This window comes from Phoenix dactylifera, chromosome 8, assembly GCF_051530095.1.
Source record: "Phoenix dactylifera cultivar Ajwa chromosome 8, Ajwa_hap1_PhDact_Kaust_v1.1, whole genome shotgun sequence".
NCBI lineage: Eukaryota > Viridiplantae > Streptophyta > Magnoliopsida > Arecales > Arecaceae > Phoenix > Phoenix dactylifera.
In genome coordinates this window covers 30,276,910-30,287,836 of record NC_143197.1, presented here as the reverse complement: position 1 = coordinate 30,287,836, position 10,927 = coordinate 30,276,910, and the positions used below count along the sequence as shown (strand labels likewise).

Genomic DNA, 10,927 nt, shown 5'->3' with positions numbered 1-10,927 from the left:
AGTTGCTTCATGTCCTGGCAACATCGATCCGTGGTGGTTATCGGCAGTTCCTTGCATGATTAACTTCTTTGTTTAAATAACTTACCCTTAAAAACTTAATTCTAGCATGAACTTTTCATATTTGGTCTCTTATGTGAGTTAGTAGTGGCCAAACATTGTCTGCCCAAGTATCACGCAGAAATTAATTAACCAGATATTAATCATTCTAATATTTTTGACCATTTTCTATAGTTGACTGATGAGCGATTAATTTAGAGTGATAGCTAATATTGACAATTAATACAAATGTATGAACAGAGGACTGCATAATGTTGCCATTTGGGTTGCATGAAACCACTCTTATACCTATATATCAATGAGTAACATACCGCATGCCTTGATAAGAAATGACCCTTAATTTTAACTGAGATTTATAATGAAAGAGCAGGACTCGAGTAAGGTACATGGCTTTAAGTATTTTCAAACGGCATAGCTGACATCTATTTCCATGTATAACAAAATGGAAAGAAAATCTCGAGTGTGCACCCGCATAATAATCTGTGATGATTTATTTAAATTGGATTTGGAAGCCGAAGACATTCTGTGCCGACTATTTTAAGGATAGCTTGGAGCGTGGCTGACGCTTGATCAGTATATGTATAATAGTCTGTATTGATTCTTCGAGAAGTATGATACAATTTGTTGCAGATGACAAAGAAGGGTTGTTGATTCATGCACCTTGCCAATTATGTGGCATTGACTTGTGGATTAATTCGTGCTTAATTTGAAGAATATATGTTGTTTCTAAGCTCGAAGAAAGGGTACTTTAAGTGAAGTTGGCCTCCGCTTGCAGGCCATGTGTAAGCCAAGGGCTGGCACATGATACTCTTCAGAGTTCAAATGAGTTGCTTACTTAATTATGAGTAGGAGGAGGATTGCTCAGTGTCTTAGTTCAATGAATTCCAACCGGCTTGTTGAATATTTTTTGCTCTTGATGCTTCGCGTATCAGTATTATAAGTTTTCGTATAATTAAATTCATTTGGATCAGAAGTCGTCCTTAAAATAAATAAAAAAAAGAGAGAACCCACATGTTGAAATTTCTTTCCAAGAGCGGTGGATAAATAATTAGAAGGTCCAAATCTCTCCTAAGTAGAATGGTGTATCAACCAACCATTCTATTTTGTACATATTGACATTTTGCATTTAAAGAACAAACATTTGTGAGAGCCTGGTGTATCTATCGAAGAAAAAGAAGCATGGTAATTTTCCAATACAATAACTGAGGGAGTGGAAAATGGAACACTCCCAATAGTGTAAAAGATTTTTGTTTGGCTGAAGTAAACTTGTCAAACTGTCCGCAATATTACCCAATTTATTTTTAACTAGCAATGAAGCTAGACATATAAGTATCTATAATAATAAACTATGGAAAAAATTTTGCTTCTATTTTTCAGTTGGAAAATTCCTATCCCTCCGGATGCTACCATTATTGCTACTATCCTAGTGGCCATTTGATATTTATTTCATCAATCCAATGGTTCCTCGGTGGCCAGAAGATTGTAAGCTCAAATACCTCTTTTAAATAAAGATGGCTTGCAATTAAGACAAAAAGGTATATCTAAGAGATTAATTAAATTTCATCCACAGGTCCACAACATGAAATGATTGATCTGAAAGTATTATTTATTCGATATCTTAAGTGAATCTTCATATTTTAAGTTTCGTACCCTTTTTGCTCAGCAGCCAAAGATTTTAGATCTAATTAATTTTTGTGTTGTGCAATCTAGAAAATCTGAACCCCCCTCATTCTTTTTAAAAAGGTGAATCATCACACATTCACAGGTAGCGGTCCAACTATCCATATTCTGGCCATGGTGGTTAAATTTAGGCCATTTAAGTTTAGTTGGGGTGTCATATCTTTCCTCACTGTTAGGTATTCGGCATATTGAAATTGTCCATGTGAAGAAACCTATGCAGGCATCCATAATTTGCAGTCCACCTCTGCTCATATATCACACCTGATTCTTATTGCAGCAAGAAAGTGACATAATTCAAGCCAAATATCAGCTTGTTTGGATACCATATGAGGCTTTGGATATAATACGTACCTAGCCTAACACAGTACCTAAGATTTTTCTTTTTCTTGGTTCCGACGGCTAGGTATCTTCTATCTGTGGACAGGTATGAATGCATCCTATCCCAAAACAGATAGATATCTAAGGTATCTAAGATGAAAAAAAGGGACTTCGACCCATATTTTGAAAAAATTATACCGTGCTGTGCTGCATGCACCACATGGTCGTGCACCATACCAATCAGTTTCATTCTCCGTGCCCTCGTATGGCCCACAAGAAGAAGATGAGTTGATTGTCGTGGTGCATGGTTCTATTGGTGCACGCAATGTAGCACATAATTTGCCCACATTTTGTGCTGATTTATCAAGCACAATGTGTTTGCAGAAAATCCATTAGACCAATACCGCCATGCGACAAGCGATTTTTTATTATTATTATTTTATATATCCAAATAGATGCATCGAGGAATAGATTCCCACAGATCACGAAAGTGGAAATAGTTGTCCAGTGTAATCCAAATCCTCTGCCATTCTGGCAAGTGGAGACGAAGTCCTCACCATCGCCATGGCCAATCAAAGTGGCCGTACCTACCAATGCAGAGCGATTGAGTAGGACAGATAGCGTAGACATGTGGATCCCTCCTCTTCTCTCCTCTTCTCACACGCGCACACACAGGTGGATCCCCTCATTTAGTTTAAGAACCATGAAAACCACGTCTGCATGAATGAGTTAATGCACACAATTACCAATACGATCTGGGTCCAAAAGCTGGCACTTCTTTCCTGCAGGGTTTTTCTCGTGGAAGAGGTTTAGAATTCAAGCTCTTGTGATAGAATATTATCATCATATTTTTTTTTTCTTTTTCTTTTTCGTGATGGAAACGTGAGGCAGCAAACTGCTACATTATCACCACATTTTTCAAAAGAAAAATAGTCCACATCCTCATGAACCCAACATGTGAATATTTATCGCATCTTTGTAAAATATACTTCACCCAATCATAATGGATAACTAATGTTATCTTGATTTGCGCGTAGTGCGATCTCTTTTGGAAAAGGAACAATGCTTTATCGTCCACCACAACCCGGTGCGATACGAGCAGCCCCCATGCATGCACGAAAGAAGGTACAGTGTTGGGTGGTAGGGGAGTTGTTTCTACTGTGATAAATGCCCACCATTTTGTGTCCCCATCATATATATTTCTTAAAAATATACAGGCCATATAAACAGGACGGCAACTAGTTGATTGAAAAGCCAACCTTCAGCCACATCCCGTCCATATCTTCCGCCACGTGGCTTGTATATTAGATACGTGGCAGTGATACGTTATTCCACCGTCGAGCGGCCTAATTACGTGTTCCCCAGTAATTAACATGGTCCGTGAGTCCCGTCTTCTATCTACGCTGATACTTGATGGACTTCAACATGGGTGTTACCAGCTTAAAAATAAAAAAAAACAAGCGTCATATCGTGCATGCTCTTTGTTGCAAGCCATTTTTCTTTGGCTTTTTTTCTTCTAGTGTGTGTGTCAAATGAAGCCATGAAATACCAATCATAAGCTTGAGTGGATACATGTACTAGGAAGTAGAACATCAAACCGATATATTGTGTACACCCAATACTATTACATATACAGGATGAGAAGCACCATGCAGAAAGATTCTGATATACATAATAGAAGAAGTGATCGCATGATCATCACAGGGCCTTCAATGGTTCAACCAGCGTTTTGCCCCTAGGGCCATTCTTCCTGATTTGAAGCCGATACTCACTGTAGGTCATGCATGGATAGAGTGGAGGTCGGTCCGGTGTCACAAGCTCGCGAGCCGGACCTAGCAGCAGGTCATGCTTAGGGTTGTAGAAGAAGGCAAGGGACAGCCGCTCCTCCGCCGCATTCACCACCACCCGATGCTCTACGCTCTTGTATGTTGCATTGCTCAGCACCTGATCCACAACCATGATCAACCTCCAATTTATCAGCAGACATAATAGATATATAGTTACAACGTAGAATATTTAAAAGCTTCTAAAAGCTCATCCACGTTATGGTCAACGCAATATTGTTTTTATTATGGCAAGAAATGGTTAATGATGTAAAGCATCCCGGTGGTTTAGATGATAAGTCGGCATGTAACATGCCGATGTGTTTGATTGGAGTTCAGCCCTTTTTTTGTTCTTTCTTTTTTTTGTTTATTGTGTACTCAGACTTGTGAAACGATGGAAGGGACACAAAGAGCGCGAGGTTGGAATTTGGAGAGGACTGTCCCATGCCTATCCGTTGCTTTTGACTTGTCCTGTGCACCATGCTGCTTTTCCAAATTAATAATATATACATGGAGAACAAGTAAGAGCGACAAAGCTGTTAATTAACACCATTAAAAGAGATGAGAAGGCCTTGATTCTACTCTATCCCACAAACTTAAAAAAAGAAAAAGACTTTGATTCTAAGTTGCTCTTTTCTAATGGAAAAGTGTCCTTCCGGGAGCACATGAGAGAAGGAATGTGGGCTTTGATGGATGATACTTAAAGATCGTAATCGATAGAGAAATCATGGGGACAATACAAGCCGATGGTGAAAAATGAGTTTTCCGGCAAATTGAGAGGGCTGTCATGCATGGTTAATTACCAGCCGGTCTAAGGATTTCAGCATAGTTTTTTTACATCATCATACCTGTAAATTCCTCCTGTACTCAATGTATTCTTTCATTCTTTAATAATAGCTGGTGATTAGGGCTGAATCTGCTTCACCCTAATCTCCATTTCGATCAAAAAATAAAAATAAAAATAAAAAACATAATCAGCATGAAAGTTATTAAACATCAAAACAGCTTTTATCCACATAGCTAGACACGTAAAGATTATTATTTAAGCATTTGATCACTGTTCACTGATTAACTTTGTTTTTCGAATTCAATTTTCCATGAGAAAGATCCGTCTGAAAAATTTCTATACATAAAAATAATAATAATAATAATTCGTAAAAGTAACTTTTTCCCGTAAGGAAACAAAGAACTAACGTAACATATATATCCTATGGGCCGGGGTTGGCGCGCGACGTCGTCAAATAACGTTATATTCATTATCCTTATATCTGTTCAATTTAACAACGCAAGAATTGCCTATAAACTCATATTACAAAAACAAACAAATAAATAAACCAGCAAATACTCGTTAAAATTAATTTGTAACAATTAAACAGTCTGCTATGACGGTTATTAACCGTTTTAATGGCGTTCGTTTTGAAGCCTTGCATATGTTATTTTGCTGCATCAAACTCGGAAAGAACCGAAGACCACCACCAAAGATAGGAGGGAGGGAGGGAGAGAGAGAGAGAGAGATCACCTGAATTTGATCGCCGACGTTGACGATGAACGCATGGGGGAGGGGCTGGACGGTGATCCATTCGCCACCCTTTCGGACCTGGAGGCCCTTGACCTGATCGTCGGCAAGCAGCACCGTCATAACTCCAGGATCGGAGTGTGGCGAGAGGCCGAGTGTGAGGTCCGGCTGGGGGCACTTTGGATAATAATTCGCCCTAAGGCAAGCCCCCACATCATCTCCTCCAAATGCCTTGTGGAGGAACTCCGCATCCAAACCCAGACTTAAGGACATAACTTTCATCAATATCCCGCACAACTTCACCATCTCACGACCATACTCTTCTGTAGTATCCCTGCAATAAATCGGACATCAAAAACGTCACATACGTGTTAGGTCCAATTACGATATGTATGTATGCAACGAGAGGCATCTAGTGTTTTGGTACCTGATGGAAATTGGCATGCTAGGCCATTTGTCATAGTTCTTCGCCGATTGAGGAAGATACTGGAGGAAGTAGTAGTCACCCCAATCCAGAATAGCGCCCTTCTCGACACCGACGCGGCTCCCGTAACCCTCGTAGGTCAGCGGGGTGTTGGCGTAGGCCGTCTTGGCCTCCATGGGGAGGTAGAAGAACCCTCTCCACACCTCCTGGATTCTTTCCATAAGCTCATGGCTAACTCCATGGTTCACCACCTGGAAGAACCCCCAGTCCCTGCATGCATCCGATATGGCCCGCATGGTGGCGCGGCACTCGGCCGTCCCCTCCGCCAGCCCTCCGAGGTCAATCGTCGGGATCCCAACGATAATTTTATCAGCAGTAGAATTCAACGACGGGCGCTCGGACGCCGGCTTGACGTAGCGCTCGGGGATGACGGCGGCGCCGCTCTCGGACAAGGCCTGAACCGGGACAACCGGCTCGGGCCACTTTTGCAGGCAATCCATAGCGACAGAATTTTTGTCAGGAAACGACAAGTACGACGACAATTGGTGCAGAGGCCTGGCTTGTTGCGTTCCGAGTCCAACGTATATATAGAGAGGGAGAGGAGGCAGAGGAGGAGGAGGAGGAGGTGGTGGTGGTGGGGGAGAGTAAAAGAGTGAAAGCGAAAGCGCCGGGGTGGTGTAGTGTTTGTGTTGTACCACCGCTGTGGCGAAAGGGACGTGAAGCAAAACGTGTTATAAATGGGGGTTTTAAAGCCGCAACAGCCAACAGGGTGCTGTCACCGTGCGATCTAGGATTGGATATCGATAAAAAAAATATAGTTGGTGGTGACGGGATTCTCTTGGCTTTGGGGAGGAGAGGAAAGAGGCGTGATGCGAGGGGAAGGAAGATGTGCGGCGCGGATAGCGGGATGCTCGTGGTGGTCGGCCGCTGCATGGGTTCTTAAATACGAGATTAGTGAGGGGAGAATTTTGCCGACATGATCAGATGTCCCATGATGATCGTATATTTGGATATCTTCATGGTTCGATCTGTTTTATTCTACGGTATATATTCCGATTGTTCGTAAGAATAATTTCAAGAATTTAAAATTACAAATTTAAATTTGCTACAATTTGCTGGTTGTTTGGATTATACAACAATTGAAATGATATAGAAATAAAATTTCTCCAATTTAGTTAGATTTTTTTTTTACTGTTTTATAGTTTTCTAAACAGCCAAAACATGTCCTTGCTCTGTTGGTTCCTTGTCAAGGCTTGAAGAGACGATGGTTTTGAGAAACGCGAAGGTGGGAATATAAGATATTTGCGACTGCGTTGTGTTATGTATTAGATCGATCTTGCACGGAAATATTTTGTGACATAGGTACCTAATTTTGTAGATAACGTGGACTTGCGCGTACAATTTAATTTTTCTAGAAGAAATTTCTCTAATCTAATTATAGTCCGACGGAATATCTTGTCCTATGATTTTTTCATCTCTGAAACAAATTCAAACATCCATGAGAATGAAAATAGAAAACCATTCGGGTGAAGGAAAAAAGGCATCGTGAATGCATGGGACTCTCTTTTTTCTAATATGAATTCAAAATTTTAAATGAGGTTCTATTTTTTCTGAAATAATATTTTACTTTCTTTATGATTCATGAAATTTTTAAATCTATATTACATGTTTCAAATTGCTAGTAAGCTAAAACAGATGTAACTATGCGTTAGAATAAACTTAACTACAAAGGAGACTTCATATGACATGCTAATTGTGGAAGGAACTAAATATAAAAACAAAATTAAGCTGTTTTTTTTTTGTTGTTGTTTCTTTACTATATTGCAAATACATCGCATGCATCAAATGCATGAGACATCCAAAAACCAGCACTTTAGCAGGTTTACAAGCATCCTGTTGCTGAGTTAAATGCATCTAAACTCTTTCCCATGAACATAAGGACTTATTTGTTTGATAACAATTATTAAACTTAAAACATAATCAAAACCGAAAGATTAATCGTAGTAGGCACACTTCCTTTTAGGTGAGTTGATTTTGTAGGCGCCTAGCATATCTATCTCATATTATTTATCTCCATGTCAACAAAGTAATCCTTTGAGGGAATTAAAAACATGGGCAATTGTGTTCGAAGAGCGTGCCCTTTGACCTCATCAAGTAGTGGGTAAGTCACAAGTATATTATAATAATATCGAAGAAGTCAAATGAATTTTGATGAATTCATTATCCGCAAATGGGTGGATGTAGCACATGGTTAAAAAGCAGCGATCACGTAACAATTTCAAGAAGAGAGTTTATCTAATGAAAAATTGTTTCATTGAAATTATATCCAAATATTCACGATCCTTATCTATTGGAAAATTATCCAAGAGAGTAATGTGGCTTGGTCAATGAGTATGCGGTATGCAAGTTACCAAAGATATCAAAATCTAGGACCCAGTCCCATAGAAAGTTAATAAGCATCATCATAAAAGTTATTACGGCTGCCTCCTCTAAGTTCCCGCCTATGACATCAGTTCCATTAGAGAGTTGTACACATGGTCATGTAGTCGCAAGATGATCAAGACCTTTCTTCTCGATATCATAGATCCTAGTAAGAGAATACTCAAAAAAACCAAAAAAACAAAATTAAACATATACTAATTTATTATTATTATAATATTTAATTAGATACTATTAAGAAATATATATCATTATTCGAATATTAAAGAGCTTTCAGTAATAATTAACAACCAAATCACCCATTTTTATTTTTAAAATAATAGGATGCTATTTTTACCCCCACCTACTTTATTGAGATAACAAGTTTTCAAATACTCAAATCATCAAGACAATTTTGCCAATTAAACCACTTGATGTCCTTAATCTCAACTTAGCAAGTATTTTGTATCGGCATCAAGCACTCCCCAATACAATATATTTAGAATCTTAAACTTTGCTATCTCGCTAGATTTCTATTAATATATTTCAATATATCAGCTGATACAATTGATACCACCCAATATTCTTTTATATAGTTTTAATATCATTATTATTGTCTTAAAATAGAAATAATCTTGATTTGACTGTATAAATCAGGATACCGGTACCTCAATTTCTACATATCTTAATATCTCAATATATATATATATATATATATATATATATATATATATAATTTTATAAATTAAATATTTCTACATTTCAGCTTGATCTAAATTAAGATTCTAGTTCGAGCTGCGCATGCAGTCCTAGGTTTCTTAAATTGCTTCTCAAAGTACGGCGTCACAGGTGATTAGTGAATGCGAACAAAAGCCAAAGTGATCACGCAGTGCTAATTCTGCCGTGTGAACGGTGCCCTCTAATTATTATCAGCGACTTTGGCGGCAGGACGCCTCGTCAAAGCTAGCCCTTGGACGCAGCATAGATTATTTGATTGGTAGGGCAACGAACATGGATGAATGCAAGCTTCAAGGAGCAGGTGCATGGCCATTGACTTCCAGGAGAGATTAGGTTATGGAGTTCCGTTCAACAGTCACCGACTCACCGCATTATGATCACATGCATGATATACTTTCTCTGGTTTAGCACTTATTCTTGCTTCCCCGATTTTCTCACATGAGAATTTCTACCGGGCTGAATTGATTCCTTAATGAAATTGTTATTTTAGTGAATTAGTGCGATCCTTGGGAATCAATTTGTTTGGTTTTGCTCTCACGTAATCTAGGTAGAACAGTGCTTATATAATGCAGCTGCTTCAGACCATGGTTTTCGAATAGCGGATTCGTGACAGTGTGAGACAAAACGACGTAAAGTTTTTACGTCCTTGCTATGAGAGTTTGAACATAGCTCCATTCTCAGGAACATCTGTTTATGGTTCCGTCGTGTATGTATAATGGAGGCATATAAACAATCTCACTGCATGAAGGTTGTGATTGTTATAACAATGGTTTTAAGATCGTAATTGTAAGGACCCTTGTCGGGTGTGTTTAGACTTATATTTATTATGTACTTAAAAGATCTTGAATATTTATATAGAGTCGGAGAATTATATTATGGATACTTGAAAATATACATTGCACATGATAGAGATATAAACTAGATTGGGAAGCGCCTCACTTCCTCTATTTCTCCTAAAAACGAAAGACAAAAAAAATAAAATAAACATCTCTAATGCAATGTTAAGTATTTTAGCCTGGTTAATTATCATCGCAAGGTTCCCCATTGTTTTGCCTTAGGACAATGAATGTGGGATGTAATCGTATGGTTTCAAGTGCTAAATGCATGCACTGCATGTGGGTACCCATGTAGCTTAGTTTGACGATGGTGCCTCGATGGTGGAATTTTGGGCTGCTGGGCTCCAAATGATTTGTTTAATGAAACCTAGATATGTAACTTCAACGAGTCCTTGTAAGCAAGTGTATGACCTGCTATGCTCACTACCATACCACAATGACCTTCGCATTAGTCTTGCCTACATTATTTTGGCTCAGCGATCATAGAAGGCTTTATCGCTCTTATTGTATGAGATACTGACTCTGTAACAGCCAATACCTCATCCAAAAATATTAGTCGAAAGATATTATTTAAATTTCTTGATCTTATATAAACGTACAAGATCTATCTAATGTATGATCGATATAAAACTAAGCAGATGCTTACGTAGATTCTCACATTTATTACGATGGAATGCACTAGGACTATGACGACAAGAATGTTTGACGACCTAATTTGAGGCCAATCCACCAAATTGTTGGTTGGTGAAGCCCCTCGAACCACAATCATGACATCTCTTTTCGATGAAGGGTTTTATGTGGCCCATGAGTCAGTCGGCCAACTCCAAATGGTTGCCCTAGCAGCGCTGCCGCAATTCGGGTCACTTCAGGTGATGGATGGAATGCCGCTTTTATTGGCCGACAATGATGCGCAACAGCGTGAAGCGAGGCGGGTCCAAATACGTCCTCAGCCGGCTTCCTTCCGAGCGGTTTCCAAACGAATGATTGGAACCTCAGGTTGTGGGGTTGGAGGAGCCGCCGAGCAACCTTTTCTCCAGCCCACCGCCACCTCATGATAAAGAAATCCACTCTCCATGCCCACTTTATCCTGTCACTCCCAAATCCAGTTAGCCTTCAT

The 10,927-nt window shown here is 39.2% G+C and overlaps 1 protein-coding gene across 1 annotated transcript; it reads right to left on the bottom strand.

Annotated features, from left to right (window-relative positions):
• Positions 1–3,630: 3,630 nt before the first annotated feature.
• LOC103718334 (jasmonate-induced oxygenase 1-like) lies at positions 3,631–6,479 on the bottom strand. The gene is made up of 3 exons (XM_008807110.6): positions 5,822–6,479; positions 5,398–5,728; positions 3,631–3,999 (listed from the first exon to the last, which is right to left on the bottom strand). Exons 1-3 carry the CDS (start codon positions 6,316–6,318, stop codon positions 3,754–3,756), a joined length of 1,074 nt encoding a protein of 357 aa, XP_008805332.1. The 5' UTR covers positions 6,319–6,479; the 3' UTR covers positions 3,631–3,753.
• Between the last annotated feature and the right edge of the window lie 4,448 nt (positions 6,480–10,927).